At 42.1% G+C, this 21587-nt stretch overlaps 1 protein-coding gene across 2 annotated transcripts in view; it reads left to right on the top strand.

Annotated features, from left to right (window-relative positions):
* Window positions 1-21587, top strand: part of LOC149467025 (glypican-5-like) — a 319714-nt gene that overhangs the window by 182702 nt on the left and 115425 nt on the right. For both annotated transcript variants that reach the window (XM_089672361.1, XM_089672360.1), the window contains one exon: window positions 244-364. In XM_089672361.1, the coding sequence (XP_089528487.1) occupies window positions 244-364 (121 nt within the window). The remainder of the gene's footprint in view (window positions 1-243; window positions 365-21587) is intronic.

The following is a 21587-nucleotide window of genomic DNA, read 5'->3' as shown; positions in this document are numbered from 1 at the left end:
CCAAAAATATGCTGATTTTAGATGTGTCTAGGTAGCACTAATTTTCTTTTCATACAAACATCTGTGTATGTATGTAATATACATTTTATGTTGATTGTTGTAGTTGTCTGTCATTTATATATTGTATAAGGTATCATTGGTCTGTCTGTGAAATAAATTAAGTAAAACCAATTGCAAAGCCACATATTTTGCTCCTAATTTTGCAGTTATCTCTATATATATTTTTTTGTTTATTTTTTTTAGCTATACAAACCTTGTAGTTTCCAGTGACTTTAAAGATCAAGTGAACAATCCAGAAGTTAAAGTACGAGGGTCCAATGTAATCATCAATCAAGTCATCAATAAGCTGCGACTCTTCATACAGGTATGGATTTACAAGTGGATGAAGGTTGCTAGAATGACAGCTACAGAGCTACAGTAAATTTCTGATTTTTCACTACCAGCATGTGGCATAATTTAATTTTATTCATTCATAACCTGATACCAAGTAGCTTTATTAAACTAGAAAATCCTAGAATGTCCCTATGGAGCCTGAAACTTTAACTTCTTCCCACTACCCATTATCCTGTGCTGCTTGTTATTGTAGTCACTAAGGTGTTCTTAAAGGATAGTGTGATTTTGGGGGGTCTCAAAGATGGAGATCCTGAGCACTTCTTGCATGCAATATTGATGTGCTGAATGCAATGAGACAGACTCGCATTAAAGTTGATTATGTGATATATGTGATCGCTATTGCACACCCCTGCGTCTTTTGGAAGGTTGTAATCTAGTGAATATCTTACTCCACTTCAAACTGAAACTGTAATGTTCAGACATTACAACATTACCTTACCTTTCCTTGCCAGGTACAAACAGTCTGGAATGAGTAACACCACTAGGTGCACCACTACCTGTACAATTGTCCGTGTGAGTTGTCCTTATGCCATGTTTCTAAACTTTTAGTAGGGATGATCTTTTGGTTTGCTGCTACCATGGGTTTAAGGTGAGTTTTGTGGGTTGGAGATTCTCAGTCCCAGAAAATGTATATGTAGTTTCCCTCAGGAGAATTTTTTAAATCTAATGCAATGTATGGCATTGAAAGCTGCTGTAGGAAAAGGATAGGAAAAACTGAAGCATTGCATAGCAAGAAATTAAGCCAGTTAGAAAAATGTACTTTATTTTATGATTGCTAGGTTTTTGTTCAACTAACCCCTTTGCTGCCTTTATTTTTTTTTGGTTAATAATATTCTGGGGGGTTTTGTCTTTAATTTGGGGTTGATTTTAGGTCAGCTATTACTTTAAGGGTGGATGAATTGTCAGGTTTTGTCTATTCTGGGAGCAAATTGTTTATTATTTTATGTTGTTAGGGCCTTTATTTTAGGCTAAACTACATTTTGTGCATCAAGGCTTTGCATAAAAAATCATGTTCTTTTGTTTCTGGGATGGTTATTCTGGAGTTTTCATTTATTTTATTATTTATTACAGTTTTTATTGAATAGCAAATAGTCTTTTTAGGTTATTTTTATTCTGCAAGGCTTCTCTTTAAAATAAAGCAGGTTTTTGTTTACAGATGATATTTTGGGGTTTTCATTTATTTAGTTTTATTTTGGTTTATTTTTGTTTTATGTATATAGCATTCACTTATTGACATTTTTGTTCTTGTAGGTGCCTTCTATTGAAGTGCAAACGGGAAAAAAAAAGTGCAATAACAGTGTGCACCTAAATCACCTCACATTATATTACTCAAATTCATTGCACTCCCTATCCCCAATGGGTAAAAGTTTGGCTTATACCAGTAAGGCAAATTATCACTGGCCATGCTGCAGGCCAATATTACACTGCCGCATCCTCTGCAGTATCAAAATGCCTACAATAAAGCCACAGATTGTGCTCTTTCTCTCTAATAAAATAAAATTGCCCTGCTGCTGGCCATTTATACTGCTGTGCCATCTGCAGTCTCTTAGTTCATGAAGTAAAACCTGCCTGTTCTGTTCTTCTTTAGTACATGTCAAATAACTTTTCTACATTAAAAATATCCTGCTACTGGAGAGTTTGATAGAATCTGGCCAGTGCAGGGAACTACTGACCAATTTCTATGTGCTAGTCAATCCGGCTTTTTCTTTCTCCACTTTTCTGTGTCATACCAATACAAACAAAAGAAATAAACATGAGAATACATAAGCATTTGTAAATGCAACAATTTTCTGTGCAAAGTGGTGCATCATCTGAAAGAAATGCAGGGGTGCCAATATTTTTGGCCATGACTGTATATACACATTTATAAGTTCATGTTAATAAAACTCTATGTTATGAATAAATAGGTAAAGCATGCATTTTCAGAACCTCTATTTCTAAAAAAACACAACAGAAAATAAAAGAAGGGCCATAATGCTATCTAATGTATATAACGATCAAAAACGTATGGTCTTGGACTTCATTATAGGAGATCAGACTCACTACCCCCTTGAGCATTAAGTATTTTCATGTCTTCTTTTGCAGGTGAAAGCTTTGGATTTTTTTGGGAAAATGATGGTGGTTTTTAATTCTAATTGTTTTGTTCACTTTTTTGCAGTCTGTACCCTGTAGGAGAGACTTTTCTTCACTTCCTGCATGGAAGACTCATCAGGTGTCTTTAACCATTCCTAACTCTATCCAAAGTTAGAAAAAAGGTTTTGTCTATTACTGAATACTACCAAAGTTAACCCCATAAAATTAACAGAATACAACGTTTTTGATATTATGGTCCTATATTGGTGTTTACTTAAAGCAGAGTTCTGGTCACACTGTATAAAAATAAAAGTCAGGAGCTACAAAAATTGTAGCTGCTGACTTTTAAAAAACAGCCACTCACCTGTCCCGCGATCCCGCGATGTCCTCCCCACAGCCTGTTTCACTGGCTGTCTGGTGTTCCCGGCGCCGGCATCTTCAGTGTGAGCACCCGGCTGTGACAGCTTGCGGCTGCACAGCTGGGTGCCCACTGCACATGCGCAAGTAGCGTGAATGGTCCTGTAGTCTTCTGGGACCTGTCACGTGTCCCTGAAGACTATGGGGAGGGAGGGGAGGAGGACAGCTTCCGATCGCCTAGGTGATCGCAGCTGAAGTGGGATCAAGTACATGTGAATTTCGGGTACCTGCTCCCCAAAAGTGTCAATCCTTAATGGGGATCGGGGGCCAGTCTTTAAACTGGAACTTCCCCTTTTGGATAGAGCTCCACTTTAAGCTGGGTATACACTAGTAAAATTTTGCTTGACATTTTTCCTTGCAAGAATGTTGTAATAATGTTAATTTTTCTAATCATTAGTGGGGTCAAATCAATGTTAATTTTTTACTGCAAATATGAAAACATTTGAAGGAGCAGAATGGAAATTTTATCTAGAATGTACGAACTTCTAACAGTGTATGTGGTTTTCATATAGTAAAGTGGTTTTTTTGAACGATATTCAAATGTTTTGAGAATTGTTATAAATTTTCCTCAGAATTTTCAAAAAAATTTTCGTTTGAAACTAGTGTATACCCAGCTTGAGTCTGTGTTTGTCATCTTTTACACTAATGTCAAAGCCCCAAGGTATCTATTGCTGGAGCAGCTCCCCTAAGCACAAAGAAACAGCAAACCCAAGAGCTGCCAAATCACAAAAATTTCTATGTTATTATAAAGTAAACCGTTGATAGATAGCATTAAATAGAATAAGTTAATAATTGTAGTGTGTTGCTGCTTGCTGTTTCTAATGACTGACAGCCTGAGGTCCCTTCTTACGTGTTCATTTATTCCCTAGGAAAGAAAAGATAGAATACTGATTAATTCCTCAGTGTTTTCTTTTTTAACGCTCTAAATAGCACAGGTCGTTTGATCATAATTTATATAAGTATCTTCTGAAACATCAAAGCATCCAAAGCATGACTAACTTTCCCTGTTGATTTTTACACTGCAGATGTATTTCCAACATATGTGCATTTTTTTTATATTTTTATTCACATACATTTCCTGTATTGATTCAGCTGGGACTGGTTTGAGGGTGCTGTGCAAAGAAACATAGCACAATGTACTTTAGCTGTAGTGGAACATCTGCAGTGGGCATGCTGATAAATCACTTTCCTAGCTGAAGGTTGATCCTGTTAGTCCATCAAATCTTTAAGCCAGGTTTTACTATAGGTTATGCCAGACCAGTTGCATTGTGAAATGTTCACTACTGGTTTGCTGGCATTAAGAATTTGCTTACCTGCTTTCTTTTGATGCGGCACAGATGTGTGTTGCAGTCATAATCCCACAACTCGTGTTCAGGATGCGATTGGACCTACTTTATGGCGGTAGCAACACAGCCATGCTAAAATTCACTGTTTTCCCTTTTGTTTTGGAAGATTTTATTTATTTTATTTAGAGACACATGTATGCCACAGAATGCAGTATAGGGGGAATGTTATGGTACAGTTGGTTAGTATGGAAGAAAGAGGGGCATTTCAAGTTATACATCTTCAAATTATTATTATACAGGATTACAGGGTATGGTTGCAATCCAATCCAATACAAGTGGAATTAGAGGGGCCTGCTAGTCAGAGTTTACAATCTAAGGATGGGTCAAGTGATACAAAAGTTGATAACAGTGGGAGAAAAGCTGATGGAGAAGATAAAAAATGTAATTGTTAGGTGGAGGCAAGATAGGCTTCTCTGAAGAGATGAGTTCTCAGGGATTGCCTAAAGGTGGATAGAGTAGGAAATAGTCGAACAGAGTGAGGTAGACAGTTCCAGAGCATGGGAGAGGCTCTAGAGAAGCATGAGCATGGAAAGAGGTCACAAGGGAACTTTAGAGCAGGAGGTCTTGGGAGGAACCAAGAGAATGATTTGGTTGGTATTTTGAAACCAGGGTAGTGATGTAGCTGGAGCAGAGTTGTGGATGACTTTGTAAGTTATTATTAGTATTTTGAATTGTATTCAATGGATGAGTGGAAGCCAGTGGTGGGATCAGCAGAGAGGCGTAGCAGACACTGAACGATTGGTAAGGTAGACGATTCTGGCAGCAGCATTCATGATGGACTGAAGGTGGTATAGCCTATGTAAAAGTAAGCCAATGAGGAGGAAGTTGCAGTAATCAAGGTAAGATAACCAGGATGAATTAGAAGCTTTGTGGTGGTGTTGGTTAAGAAGGGGCATATTTTGGAGATGTTGTGGAGGTTGAGGTGGCAAGATTTGGACAGTGATTAGATGTGGGGCTGAAGGGAAATTTCAGAGCCCAGGAATATACCTAACACCATGGCATGTGGGGATGGACTTCAAATCATGGCAATTATAGTTTATTGGACTCATCTTCATGAGTCTGGTCTGGGATACGAACCCTGTTTTTCTATTGTTTAAAAATTCTGACCTGGACAGGAGTTCCTATTTATTTTAGTCTTCTTTTCTTGTCTGGGTTAAAGGATGATTCCCAGGCACTGTTTGCAGATATTTAATCATGAATTCCTCCCTGTTCTGAGGGAGATATCAATACTCAGTGACACATTGCTGATTGCAGAACACACCTCAAATGCTCTTTTTCAGGAAGGCCTAGGATGACAACTCTAACATTTGGCATAAAAGGGGTTAAGCACCTGAAAATAACTGTGAACTGGTATTAGCTCACATACACTGTTTAGTCCCAAGCAGCACATTTACTAAATGTACTGATTTTTGAAGGATGGCCTCCCCATTTCAACATCTGCCCTCTATGTCCTGTGGAATGTATGTAATTCTTAGCATTTGGTTACAATTTTAATCATTTGTAGTTTAGTATATTTAATATAATTAGTATATTAGTATATTTTAGTAAAAGTATGTATTACAGTCTTTGGAAATTCAGAAAGTAACATTAATAGGTTACATAGCATAATAGTCTGACACCATACACAGTGAGATAAGTACAGCTGCTGCATTAATATACTAGAGGTAAGGCATGTCATTGGCTGGCAGATGTAGTGCTGTCAAACCAGAGGCATACATAATTTTGTTCTCAGAAAGCAAATTGTGTCAGACACAGGCAGGGCCGGGACAAGGGGTGGGCAGGAGGGGCGACTGCCCTTGGTGCAATGGTTTATCGCAGGGATAGGTGCGCCTTCCTTCTGTTACAAGGCTGACATGAGTAGTGACAGCAGTGTGATTTTGACTACTGGGCGTAGGATTCCCTATTGCCCTATGTGGAATTGTTCTGGAAGGAGATTCAGTAAGAAATCATTAAAGGGATAAAACATCTGAGGAAACTACACTCCACCTCTAAGCCTGTTTTTGATTCTCAAAGCCATATCAGCTTGAGAATCCACGTTATCTGGTGAGTGTGGGGGAAATTATTTACCACTGATGATGTGAGCACGCTGAAAAATTTATGAAGTTGTTTTATTTATTTTTTTTTGTCACATTTTTATTTTGTCACATTTTATGGGACACTGGACTTTAATTTGGGACTCTGTTTTTGGACTTATATATTATAAATTCAATTTTTTATTTTCTATTATTTGCACTGTGTCACTTTATGAGACTTATTTGATGTTTAGTCATTTTTTGAACAGCATTTATTTTAATTGATTGTTATTTCTTTGGCGCAAGGTTTTAATTTATTATTTGTAGGATTACTTAAGCTTGCACATCATGAAAGTGGGGGGCACAGATGACCTTGTCCTGACACTGGATATAGGCATTTAAAGTTCATAGCACAGAACCTCCTCAACACCTCAATTTATGTTCCCTCAAACCAGGGAAGCACATGCCTGGGGTCGGCAACCCATTGATCACAATCGGGGCATGCCAACTCACCATCCCAGAGAATAAGAGAGTGCATGGAGCCAACGTCGACAGTAGAGGAAGCAGGAATCTGCAGAGGGAGCAAGAGCCGCATAAATCAACGCTTCCCCTGTAGCGCCGGCTCCTGTCCCAGGCAGAGAAATACTAAGTACACTTTGCCTGGGACCTTTATAGCAGTCTGGAGAGCGATGCCAGCAGCAGCTGGAAAAGGAAAAGAAGGTCAGTGTATTAAACAACACATATACTGTTCTTTTCTTGGGCATATTACCACCTATAAATGGGTTAACAAATATTAGGTTGCTGTCACACGGATCTACAGATGCATCACAGTGCACCTGCGGTTTTCCTTCTTTAGCTGCACTGAGACTCCTATTATATACTGAAGGTACGGTGCTCTTTCAGAAAGTGCACCACACCAACAAGATATACAGTAATAGATGTTAATGGCAAAGCGCAGCCAACCCGCAGGAAAGCCGCAAGTGCACTGTGCTGCACCTGTAGTGCCGGTAAACTGCAGCACATCAGCATGAAAGCAGCCATATAGGGGGCTAAGGACAGTAAGGGCTCCTTTACATTTGCAGTTTGGGGGCAGTAAATCCTCATAGTTAAGACTTATTTTTACCCCCCTCCCCCAACCACTGGTGTCACAATGGCAACCCCGCCCCATGCTCCAGAGGGTCTGCCTCCCTATCAGATTGTGTTTTACACTTTGACAGGAGAGGTGGCAGGGGCGGTATATACAGGAACTGATCCTCTCCATTTTCCTCCTGCAACTGCTGATAGCCGGCTTCTCCTTCTCTCCAGCTCTCAGGCATACAGCGGCTGCAGGAGGAAAATGTTCATTATACTATTCAAAATAAAAAATGTGAGATTCTGAACCATTTCATTTCATTGTGGCCTGCAACAGGTTACCAAGTCACTTAAGTGGCCTTCATCCTTCAAAAGGCTGAGCACCTCTGAGTTGAAGGAGCTAAACAATAAAAAGTGTTTGTTATGAGGGCATGGTATTTTTCTTAGTTATGTCCATGTCACTGCTACAGAGTAGCAGCCATTTTATTCAGCTCATAAAGTAACTAACCTGTGAGTTGTTCTTTTCGTAGTATGAAGTATACAGTTGTGTTCAAAATAATAGCAGTGTGTTGAAAAAAGTGAATAAAGCTCAAAATCCTTCTAATAGCTTTTATTTCCATACACACAAATGCATTGGGAACACTACACATTCTATTCCAAATCAAAATATGAAGAAAAATATATCAAATTTGTGTTGTTCCTCTAAAAAAATTGAAGAAAAGTGAATATTAGACTGTTCAAAAAAATAACAGTGTTTGTATTCTTCTTTACAAACTCAAACATTCACTATATAATCTGAAAAATGTTTGAAGATTTTGCTTTCCTTTGAATCACCTAATTAATATTTAGTTGTATAAGCACTGTTTCTGAGAACTGCTGTACATCTGTGTTGCATGGGGGTAGATTTACTAAAACTGGTTCACTCAGAATCTGGTGCAGCGGTGCAAGGTATCCAATCAGCTTCTAACCTCAGCTTGTTCGATTAAGCTTTGGCAATAAAACCTGAAAGCTGATTGGTCTCTATGCAGAAGTGAGCCAGATTTTGCACTCTCCAGCTTTAGTAAATAAACCCCATGGAGCCAACCAACTTCTGGCACCTGTGAACAGGTATTCCAGCCCAGGATGATTGGACTACATTCCACAGTTCTTCTCTATTTCTTGGTTTTGCCTCAGAAACTGCATTTTTGATGTCACTCCACAAGTTTTCTATTGGATTAAGATCCGGGGATTGGGCTGGCCACTCCATAACGTCAATCTTGTTGGTCTGGAACCAAGATGTTGCACGTTTACTGGTATGTTTGGGGTCGTTGTCTTGTTGGAACATCCATTTGAAGGGCATTTCCTCTTCAGCATAAGGCAGCATGACCTCTTCAAGTATTCTGATGTATTCAAACTGATCCATGATCCCTGGTATGCGATAAATAGGTCCAACACCGTAGTATGAGAAACATCCCCATATCATGATGCTTGCTCAACCATGCTTCACTGTCTTCACAGTGTACTGTGGCTTGAATTCAGTGTTTGGGGGTCGTCTGACAAACTGTCTCCGGCCACTAGAACCAAAAAGAACAATCTTACTTTCATCAGTCCACAAAATGTTGCGCCATTTCTCTTTAGGCCAGTCAATGTGCTCTTTGGCAAATTGTAACCTCTTCAGCATGCCATTTTTCAACAGTGGGACTTTGCGGGGGCTTCTTGCAGATAGCTTGGCTTCACATGGGCGTCTTCTAATTGTAACAGTACTCACAAGTAACATTAGACCTTCTTTGATCTTCCTGGAGCTGATTGTTGGCTGAGTCCTTGCCATTTTGGCTATTCTTCTATCCATTTGAATGGTAGTTTTTTGCTTTCTTCCACGTCTTTCAGGTTTTGGTTGCCATTTTAAAGCATTTGTGATCATTTTAGCTGAGCAGCCTATCATTTTCTGCACTTCTTTATATGTTTTCCCCTCTCCAATCAACTTTTTAATCAAGGTACGCTGTTCTTCTGAACAATGTCTGGAACGGCCCATTTTTCTCAGAATTTCAGAGAGAAATGCACTGTAACCAGCATGTACAACATTTGCTGCCTCCCTTCCTTAAATAAGGGCAATACTTGCCACCTGTTTTTCAAAGAATGAATGACCTCACTAATAGAACTCCACACTGCTATTATTTTGAACATGCCCCTTTCAATTAGTGATTCAATTACACAGAATCAGCAGCTTGCATGTCATGACTGTTGGGTCTGTTGGATTTCTATTACTCTACTACACCTGCTAGTAAATTATTTGCCATGTAGAAATATAATTTCTACCAAAACAGTGATTGATTAGGTTAGTGATGTCTGACTGTTATTATTTTGAACACAACTGTATATAGATAATCAATAGTGGCTGAAGAGTATAAGTATACAACACATGTCTAAAAATTAACACAGAAAAAAAAATACAAAGATTGGGACTTTTCAGAAAGCAAAGATATGAATTTACAAGAAAGGATTATAATAACAACCAGAATGCAGAAAATCTTCTATGTGTATTCATGGCAAACAGGAGTATATGCTCTTATGCACAATGAAAAACACTGTGAGCAGTGCGACATGCATAAGAGTTGCTGTGAATAAATAAAGAGGATTTCTTACATCTGTGTGGTAATGCATTCTTGTGAATTCTTATAACATACTGGTGGGAAGCAGGCCAGCCCAACTACTAGGAACTGCAGAAGAGTACAGAGTATGGACACACCTGAAGCAGTGTATGTTTCTTTATAAAGCATATATAGGTGAAAAAGGTGTGTCACCATGACCCCTTAGGAGCACTATCATCATCTTGGCCATACCTACAATCTGGAGAATGTGTTCCCCAAAATTATTTTCAAATATTGGCAACTATGAAGCAGCCATGTTTTAATTACTATGCAATATTCTTTGTATTTGGTTTACAATAGCCTACAAAGTGATTAGTCTCAGAAACTCACGTATGTAAATGTGAAAGGGAATGCAAAATGTACCAGGGCTGGCACAGTTTTTAGGCGATTACAGGCCCATACATTACATATGAGCATTGCACAGGACAAATGCAATGGACTAATTCAATTATTCCAACTGTAAAATTTCAACTCTTTACATGTTTTGCCTACAGAATATGGATAAAAACAGATGTGATACCTAAGATTATAGGTTTGGAAAAATCCAAATAAAATGCTTTATTTATAAGTGGAGCTGGTGGATTGAACTGTCTCCTTCCTTTTTATTTCTCTTGGGTGCTTTAGAAAATTAGATCTGCTAGTTGGAGTTTCTGACTTGAATCTCCAAACCCTTGGAGCTATACTCCCCTCAATGCTTATGCTGCCCTCTCTGCAATATAAAATAAATGAACAATCCAACAGGAAGAACAGTAGCAGACCAGACAAAGGATTCAGGGAATTTAAAGCCTGAGAGTATAAAACAATTTAGGTAGCTGTGAAATTTTAGTGTGATAAATTGTAAAAATTGGGAATCCAGAATTGTTCATGAGACCATTTTTTTATTTGAAGACTGATATTCTAACTTTAAACTTTTATCAAATTATGCTGTCCTAAAAAGAAAAAAAATTGTAGCCAACAGATATTGTATGAAACTGTATTTTATTAAACTGTTTCCTAAAAAGCAGAAGTTAAAGGTCTTCTAGGTCTTTGACTAAACTGGGCTCTTTTGAGACCTTAAAAGGGCTAAGTGGTGAAATAATTTCAATGCATGGCATAACATTGGATCTACTAAAGTTAATGCTACATTCCTTATTCTCCTCAGTAACTCTCACCCTTCCAAGGAGGTCCCCAAGCTCAAAAGTGAACATTATAATTGCAAGCATTGTGTGTGCTGTAGTATACATGTGTGTATAAAACCTACATTTGAACTGTAGAAACAATTACTGTAAAAGTATTTATGCCATTAGTGTGTACAGGGGTTAGACAAATGTAGCACTTCCCCCTTAGGAGTCGCTAGAGATTTTGGGTCCCCCCTATACTCCTGCACAGCCAGACAAAACGCATTTCCTTCAGACCTTGTACACAGGAGACAGTAAACAATCCTTGAGCTTGTTTTTTGGGGATTTTATTAGGAAAATTAAACTTGGGTAGGGCTGAGGGGTGTATGGGATGCCCAAAGAACTGTAGAAACTTGAGGAGAACTCCCTAGCAACTATGTACAAGTCCATTAGACAAAATTCTTCTTCTTGGATTGCTATCCAGCCTCTCCTGGTGTAACTCCTCAGACCCCAGATGAAATCTCCTTTTCACCCAGCTACCTGAGGGAATCCCTGGGCAAGGGGGCCCAGAATCTGCCACTTTAGAATCAGCAGTCCCAGGTGAGGGCTAGTCAGGTTTCCCACCAGAATGCCCTCTCCCCTTATCCAGACCAGGGAGTGTGGGATTACTCCTCTTCTGCTAACTTGTGAGTTTGTGAATGCCTTCAGGCTTTACGCTGGGCTGGCTCCTTCCCTGCTTCCCAGGGTGTCCTCTCTTGGGTGATGATTGAGGATGAAAGATCCTCCCTTCCAGCTCCTCTGCCTACAGGCAGGCCACTCTCCTGGTCCCCCTCCCAGACTCCCCACTACAGCCTGCTCACTCCATCTTCCACCCAAACTCTCCTTCTGCTGAGCGGACTCAGTCACAATTAAAGGCTGCCCTGGCCCCACGCCAAGCCTCCTGCCTGAGAATTGGTCAGGATCCCCTAAGTATGCAAATCAGCCCCTCCTGAGTCTCTCAGCCCTGACCAAAATCTTACCCTGCCTACTATTTCCCCAGGCTGCTGCTCAGCTTTTCAAACTAACAATTAGCAACTAGCTCCCCCTGGCTATCTAGAGGGGCGCAACACAAAAAAATGGAAACATTAAATCATTTGCAGGTGTGAAAGTGTGTGCAGCAGACAGAGGCAGGGGCACACTGACAGCTCCAGCAGCTCTCTTCTCCCTCTTCTGAAGACACTGAATAAAGTGCTGAATAGAAATAAATTGTCTCCCTTGATCAGACATTTCACTGCACACAGCTTTATTTACTGCCCCAGTGACTGTATCTCGATCTCTATGCAGCACAATAGTGGCACACTGACAGTCAGTCTGGCAGTCAATAAAGCTGAACCAGAGTGAGCAGTGATGGTTTATTTGCTTGTGGGACCTGTAAGTGGAGACTGGAGATACACAGTCAGCAGAACAGTCAATAAGGCTGTATACAGCAAACGTTCTCTATATCAGGTGGGAAGCTTTACTTTCATTGAACCCCTTTATTTCTGCATGTTTGTTTGCTTGGCCGCTGATAGGGTTAGGCTTGCCATACATTAAGCAATTTTCTTTCCTTCTGAAATGGGTTGAAGGAATTAAAATTGCTTGATTTCCCTATCAACACATTCAGTGTTGTTGGGGGAATCTGTTTTGCTGCACTACTGTGTTTTGACAGTGGGAGGTTTCCCCACCATCAAATTACAATTACTGCAGCCAGCTATAGTCAATGGATCAACTTGGTATAACCAGTCTGCCCACAGATGGATAGATTGAAATTTGGCTGGTTCAACAGGAACCAGCCAAATTTCAATCCACCAATGGACTTTGTTAAAAGGGTCCCTTCCTTTTATCTTTCATTATTTTTGCATATATTTCAACAGGGGCTCTTGTTACCCTTATGTAAGGAGAAGGGGGGACCCTGATATACAGGGGGAACCTCTTGAGATCTGATGTAACTAGCAAAACTCTGGGGACTCTCCTTTAAGGGAGTGACCCTAGGGACCCTGATGTAAGGAGGGGGGAAGGGGGAGCTCTGGGGACCCTGATGTAAGGGAGGTTGACTCTGGGAACCTTGACATTGGGGGGTGACTGTAGGAAGCCTGATTTTGGAGGGGGGTGACTCTAGGAACCTTCAGGTAAGGCCCTGAGGAACTCTGGGGACCCTGATGTTAGGGGGGGACTCTGTGGACACTGATGTAAGGGGGAGGACTCTGATGTAGAGGGGGAACTCTGATGGGGATTATTGATGTAAGGGGGGCATCTGATGTAAACAGGTGGGCTCGTCTTGATGCTGCACTCTATATCTTTGGATGTTACTTACTCCTAACCCCTGCACTATATACATTATGTTGTACATTACATAGTCGTGACTATAATGTTCATTGTCCCAACAATTGCTGGTTTTAATGAAGTTCTTCCTTAAGGTCAGCTCAGACAGACTAAGTGATCAGTTTTAGTGTGCAGAAAAGCATATGCGATAGAAACATTTAAATTTTTAAAAATGATCCTTTGTTCTGAGGTTAATGTGTATCTGTGAGACTGTCACCTGTGACATAGTATGTAGTATTTTGTGGGTACAAGAACTGTAGTATATGTGTGCGACTAGGCACAGATTCTGTAAATCTCCCCCTTTAAGCTCCTCCCACTGTTAGGCAAAATCTGTCCTCTGCATCACTTACTATTGACCTCTGAACTCTGCCTCATCTACTACTGACCTCTGAACCCTGTGTCACTTACTACTGACCTCTCTTTCCTCCATCCTGTTGACCTCCTGTACACTGCCCTACTGACTTTCTATCTTCTGCCCCCCTGACATTTTCTACTGCACCCCCACATTAGACAGGCTAGATCCAGCCCTGGTATTACTGAATACTTTCTGAATACTGGAGTCACTGGAACCGCTTTAGGGCGCTGCTCCCTGCTTCCTATACCGGCGGGGTGACCCTTTCTTTCCCTTCCAGCTTGGAGTGGTGCCGTAGGCTTCTCTCTTCTCTTTCCAGGTTATGTTCAAATTATGTTATAAAGTATCACAGCTTTACAGTGCTGGGGGGGATGTGTGTGTGTGTGTGTGTGTGTGTGGGGGGGGGGGGGGGGGGGGTATGGCTTTACATAAGCCTTTTCAAGCCTTGTGAAATTTATACAAAGCTATTTGGATGTTTAAATAAAAAAAAGATCCCATGACCCACCTTCCATTATGTTCCTTTGTGTAATGTACTGCTCACTTTCAGCTTTTGGAAAAAAAAGCCAGCTTGATTTGTAAGCCTGAAATGCATGGGTGGGGAGCTGGAAGTTGTAGAAAGTATGCATTCCACATTCAGAAGTCATCATAACTAGTCCAGATCTGCTCATTTTCACTTATACAATAGAGCATAATATCTTTGTGTCAACACCTGAATGCTGTCTCAATCCAAGAAATGTTCTCTTGAACTTATCAGTGCTTTTCATATGGTATTTATACACTAATCTCATCAGTTTTAGGTTGTATACTTAACTAACACCCAGATTTTGACTTGTGCCCTTTCCCTACCTTGGAATATTGTGCCATACTACAAGTATATGTTTAGATGTGGGCAGGTCATGGGGCCCCTGGGCAATAGGGGATCTTGCTCAAACTCAAAAAAGCCTATGATAAAGGTACCAGGGGCATCTCATGGGACCCTCTACTGACCACGGCCCTCGGGCAGTGCCCGAGTTTCCAAATGGTCAGTCAGCCCCTGGATGTGGGATCTGTTACTCAGCATTCTGAATTTGATTTGAGTTTTACCTATTTTCCCGTTCTTAAGGCACCAAAAATAAAACCACCACGTTAAATTCCATTTTAAAATTGGCATACAACTTTCTCTGCAATGTTTTTGCTTAGTTTTAGTAGTGCTTTACAAAGGGTATGAAAGGCGATCATGCAAAGTAAATGGTTTCTTCTACCATACAATTGTGAAATACTAGTAATAACCTCCCTAGCGGTCTGATTATGTCAGTATTTCTGTGCTCAAAGCGGTACATTGTTTTCAATGGAAATATGTTGTTTTTTTATTGTAGGCCTGTCATTTTTAGGAATAACTCACTGAAATCTGTCCGAACAACAGTCTAGTAAACATCCCGGGTATGATAAAATTTGAAACACAAAATCATAAATTATAATATAATAAATAATCATAAAAATAATAATATAATAATTATAAATATAATTCAATAATGTAATCAAACCAAAAACACTGAAATTTGAAAGTTCACACATCACTGAGCTTAGTCGCAAAATCATTTTCAGTGTCTGATGACAAATTTCCCCACGAATCATTATCACTCAATTCTGCAAGTGGTTCTAATTTACTATCGCTGTTCTCTAGCTGGTCTAAAACCGCTTTTGACCTAAAGGGACACTTTTTGGACACCATGGACGTTTCTCAGTTTCCATGTAGAAAGAACAGTAAAAATGCAGGCAGGGCACAGGACAAAGCACTCGGGACAAAATGTATGTGAAATGGTTTGATACAGTAATGTTTTACTATGTGATTTTAGTGTATTGAGTGAATGTCACTTTTAAAATTTTTGAATTTCCCACTGGTTCCGTCCCCCGTACGTCCCGACGCTCGCAGGGAACGGAACCCAGAAGACGGATGCCGGCATCAGCCAGAGGAGATGGCCGGGGACGCTGCAGGGGGGACATTGCGGGAGCGCAGGACAAGGTAAGTGAAACAGGTATCCCGGAGCAACGCTGCAGGGTATTCCTGAGTGTAGCTCGGGGTTACCGCTTTTGGTACTGAAAGTTTACCCTGAGATACACTTGGGCATACTGCCAGGGGGGTTAAACGTAGAGTAACAGTAAACTCTGGTTTACCAAAATGTTTTTTGTATTGCAATATGTATTCTTAACAAAAAAAACCTTCTATTGTTCTCAGCCTCCTCCAAATCTCCAAGAGGGTGGCTACATTCATTCTCTATGGTCCCACTGTATGTAGGAATGTAGCTACTCTCTCCTGGTTGCTCTCGTGATGGACTAGTGACTGTGAAATTTGTATTGTGCGTAGGGGAATACTAATGGTCAAAACTAACGCACAGTTTACGTAATCATAAATAAAAAGAACAAAATGTAATAAAAAGGTAAAAAAAAATGTAGTTTATTTTTTTAGCACCACCGCCACACCAGTTATATGATGAAACTGTACTGCACAGGTGACAGTATGTAAAAAAATATAAATAAAACATTTAGATTTCTTAATTTTTCAAAACATGACAAATAAATTACAACTTCAAAAAACTCACCATGCCTCTTACTAAATACCTTTGACTGTGGACCTGGTGTGAAAAAAATATACAAATTTCATATGGGTTCAGTGTTGCATGACCGCGCAATTGTCATTCAAAGTGCGACAGCACTGAAAGTTGAAAATTGGCCTGAGCAGGAAGGAGTTGAAAGTGCCTGGTATTGAAGTGAACAGGAAATAAAGATATTGTTTAGTGTCACTTTGAATTCTAAAAAATGTAAAAGATATGATAAACCTAACTGGATGCCCATTGTTAACCCCCATAAACTGCCGGTATCATACCTGGGTAAAACCTTTAAATTATTTTTTCTCTTCTGCTGTTCTTCATAATTCACTGTATTATTGTATGTTAACTCTGTACTTCTCTCATTTCATTGCTCTTTCTATGCTCCCAGTATAACACATTCAATATTTGCACTGCTATTTCTTCATGTCTTACTGCAGAACCAAGAAATGGTAAATTTAAACCCACCTATATGGACAGGTTCAGCATCATAAAACCAGGCTGGTGTGTGAGAAATCTCAGTTATGGAGAGATATTTGCAATACCCTTGAATTCCCTTTGCTGCCCTTTCACTCAGTACACTTCTGCTGTGATTTGAGAATTTTTCCACCATGGGATTTTAGTGGCTAAAATGGGTATTTTCATATAGCAGTTTTTAGCTTCAATGAAAACTGTATAGTAACATAGATGATTCCCTTACTCTTCCAGCTTCCTTCTTTTTTTTAAACCAGCAAAGTTGTTTTTTTTTGTTATTTAAAACAAGATCATTGTTACACATCAGGCATCACTAAATAGCAGACCCTGGTCCAGACTGGTCCAGTCCAGAATGAGAGACAGTTTTATCTGGAGCACGATGCATTTCTGATAAATGAATACCATTCACAGTGGCGTATCCAGGGATTGGCAGCTATGGTCGCCAGTTGAAGGGGCAGCCTGAGTGTGGCCCTGTCTCCCCTCCACTACCCACCCAGCCACCCTATAGTCTCCAGTGCAGACAGATTTCTCTCTGGGGTCTCTTCTCCCACCATAGTCATGCTCTGGTTGCTTGGACTGCCCCATGTCCCAGCAAACAATCATGTGCTTGGCAACATGCACAGCTGGACAGCTCCAACCCTCTGTCCAGACATGGTATGTCTCCCTACCTCTGTCATGCTGCTATGAAGCTGTGTAATGTTGGACTGTGAAAGGTGGGCTATGATGTGTAGGGGATGAGGACATTGGTATGAAGGGGGGCTGTGATGTGAACATGGAGCTGTGATGTGAAGGGGATGAAGACATTGGTATGAAGTGGGCCTGTGATGGGAACATGGACCTGAGGACATTGGTAAGAAGACATTGGTATGAAGGGGGGCTGTGATGTGAACATGGAGCTGTGATGTGAAGGGGATGAGGACATTGGTATGAAGGGGGGCTGTGATGTGAACTTGGAGCTGTGATGTGTAGGGGATGAGGACATTGGTATGAAGGGGGGCTGTGATGTGAACTTGGAGCTGTGATGTGAAGTGGATGAGGACATTGGTATGAAGGGAGGCTGTGATGTGAACATGGAGCTGTGATGTGAAGGGGATGAGGACATTGGTATGAATGGGGGCTGTGATGTGAACTTGGAGCTGTGATGTGTAGGGGATGAGGACATTGGTATGAAGGGGGGCTGTGATGTGAACTTGGAGCTGTGATGTGAAGTGGATGAGGACATTGGTATGAAGGGAGGCTGTGATGTGAACATGGAGCTGTGATGTGAAGGGGATGAGGACATTGGTATGAATGGGGGCTGTGATGTGAACATGGAGCAGTGATGTGAAGGGGATGAGGACATTGGTATGAAGGGGGGCTGTGATGTTATCATGGAGCTGTGATGTGTAGGGGATGAGGACATAGGTATGAAGGGGGGCTGTGATGTAAACAGGGAGCTGTGATGTGTAGGGGATGAGGACATTGGTATGAAGGGGGGCTGTGATGTGAACATGGAGCTGTTATGTGTAGGGGATGAGGACATTGGTATGAAGGGGGGCTGTGATGTGAACATGGAGCTGTGATGTGTAGGGGATGAGGACATTGGTATGAAGGGGGTCTGTGATGTGAACATGGAGCTGTGATGTGAAGGGGATGAAGACATTGGTATGAAGGGGGGCTGTGATGTTATCATGGAGCTGTGATGTGTAGGGGATGAGGACATAGGTATGAAGGGGGGCTGTGATGTAAACAGGGAGCTGTGATGTGTAGGGGATGAGGACATTGGTATGAAGGGGGGCTGTGATGTGAACATGGAGCTGTGATGTGTAGGGGATGAGGACACTGGTATGATGGGGAGCTGTGATGTGAACATGGAGCTGTGATGTGAGAGGGGACCGAGAACACTAATTTAGGGCCTATTTGTTATACTGAAGCCCTGATAAGAGGGTCCCCTAAAGCTCCCAAAATTTGTTTGTTGGTATATGAACAATAAACCATTTGGACTATGAATAAGAATACTGCGGCACTCTCTTTTCTACAATCTCTCTGTATAGTGCTCTAAGGCCCCAACCATGGTCCTTGTGCCCTAGAAAGCTGTCTTTCTAGTAAAACAAACAAACAACACACACCACACCCTACACTCAACTAGCACATCTAATCAGAACCAATGACTTAAAGGAAAACTTATGTTGAATTCTGAAGGTGCCAGAGGCTGCGCCAGGTGGGTGCTATAGCACACTATAGCACCCCCAAAAATATTGCTAGCACCCCCATCTTTGCAACCAGGGCTGCTCAAAGACTATAGGCAATCTTCCACTGCTAGATCAGGTTTCATCGACTTGATGGGAGGACCAGCAGGAGCTGCCTCTGACAGCTTTCTTTGCCCTGCGATCAGCCTCCTTTGACTGGCAGCCCTCTTTCTCCATCTGCAGCTTCTCTACGGGCTGATCAAGATGGTGGGTGGCAAGGAGGTGTGGCCAACTTCCCCCACATACAGAGGTGACCACTCTACTGAAAATGGGAGAGGACAGGGAGGAGGAGCAGAAGAGATGTCAGCATAGGAGTCTGCACACATGTGGTGAGTGACTGACAAGGAGAGGCTTTTCTCCTGAACAAATTCTCTCCATCTGTATTGCTCCAGCTTCCTACCCTGCTAGTACACTTTACATGTAGCACTACCCCCTTAGGAGTCGCTGAGTTTTTGGGTCCCCCTATAGTCCTGCACAGCCAAACAACACGCATTTTCTTCCACACTTGCACACTGGAGACAGTAAACAGTCCTTGCACTTGCTTTTTTTTTTTCGTTTTATTACTGGGTATTAAACTTAGATGGGGTTGAGGGGTGTATGGATGCCCGAGGAACTGTGAACATGAGGACGAACTCCTTTGCAACTATGTACAAGTCCATAGACAAACAGTCTCTTCTTTCAAGAGCTCTCCAGCCCTTCTGGTGTACCACCTCAGAGCCCAAATAAAGCCTCCTCTTCACCCAAATGCCTGAGGGAATCCCTGGGCAAAGGGACCCAGAAACTGCCACTTTGGAAAAGCAGCTCCCAGCTGAGGAGCTAGTTGGGTTTGCCACCTGACTGCCCTCTCCCCTTATCTGGCCGAGGGGGTGTAGTATTACTCACTCAGTCCTCTCTTGTAAGTTTGTTGGGTTGGTGGCTACCTTCAGGACTGGATCCTTCCCTGCAACCCAGGCTGTCCTCTCTCAGGGGATGGTGAGGCTGAGAGATCCTCCTTCCCAGCTCCTGCCTGCAGGTAGGCCCCTCTACCAGGTCCCCTCCCAGGTTCCACACTCCAGCCGTCACTCCATCTTCCATTTGCCACTGACCTACTCCTCCCAGACTCTGCAACACTTAAGAGGTTTGCTTGGTCACCATGCCACCAGGGAATTGGTCAAGGTCCCTTAAGTATGTAGATCTGAGCCTCCTCCCCACCTTCATCCCAGCTCCAGAAAGCTCTAAGGTTTCTAGAAAGGTGGGAGGGCTCTAGAAGCTGTGATCCTCAGAACCTCCTTAGCCTGTTCCAAGGTAATCTCACTACCTCGCTCCCAGGCTTACTCATCCCAGGCTGCTATCCATCCCATAACTAAAAACCCCCTGGCTAACTAGAGGGGTGCTACATACACAACACCTTGGAAGGGAACTGCTTCCAGCGGTGCTCCTGCATACTGCCCCCACTGCATACTGCCCCCACGGCATACTGTCCCCACTGCATACTGCCTCCACTGCATACTGCCACACTCTGTATACTGTCCCCATTGCATATGGTCCCCACTACATACTGCCCCACTGAACACTGCCCTTACTACATGCTGTCCCCACTGCACACTGCCCCCACTATGTACTGTCCCCACTGCATACTGCCCCCACTGCACACTGCCCTCACTGCATACTGTCCCCATTACATACTGCCTCGCTTCCCCCACTGCATACTGTCCCCACTACATACTGCCCCCCCCCCCCATATACTGTCCCCGCTGCATATTGTCCCCATTACATACTGACCCACTGCTTACTGTCCCCACTGCTTACTGTCGCCTTTATATACTGCTTCACTGTCCCCATTGCATACTGCCCCCACTGCATACTATCTCCACTACATACTGCCCCCACTGCATACTGTCCTCATTACGTACTGTTCCCACTGCATACTGTCCCCATTACATACTTCCCCCACTACATACTTCCCCCACTGCATGCTGCCCCCACTACATACTGTTCCCAACTACATACTGCCCCCACTGCATACTGTCCCCAACTGCATACTGTCTTACTTCATACTGCCCCCACTGCATACTGTCCACATTGCATACTGCCCCCACTACATACTGTTCCCACTGCATACTACCCTACTACATACTGCCCCCACTGCATACTGCCCCAACTACATACTGTTCCCATTGCATACTGCCCCACTACACACTGCTCCACTGCATACTGCTCACTGCCCCACTATTTACTGCATATTAGCACACTACATACTGTCCCCATTACGTACTGCCCCCTACATACTGTTCCCACTGCATACTGCCCCCACTACATACTGTCCCCACTGCATACTGTCCCCACTACATACTGCCCCTACTGCATACTTCCCCCACTGCACACTGCCCTCACTGCTTACTGTCCCAACTGCATACTATCCCCATGTCCCCATTACATACTGTCTCACTGCCCTCACTGCATAGTGCCTGATGCCCCCCCCCATTACTGTCTCCACTGCAAATTGTCCCCATTACATACTGCCCCCACGGCTTACTGTCCCCACTGCATACTGTATCCTTTATATGCTGCCTCACTGTCCCCATTGTATACT

Source organism: Staurois parvus, unplaced genomic scaffold, assembly GCF_062004578.1.
Source record: "Staurois parvus isolate SC_StPar_1 unplaced genomic scaffold, SC_StPar_1.0 ptg000126l, whole genome shotgun sequence".
Lineage (NCBI taxonomy): Eukaryota > Metazoa > Chordata > Amphibia > Anura > Ranidae > Staurois > Staurois parvus.
This window is presented reverse-complemented; position numbering and strand designations above follow the sequence as displayed.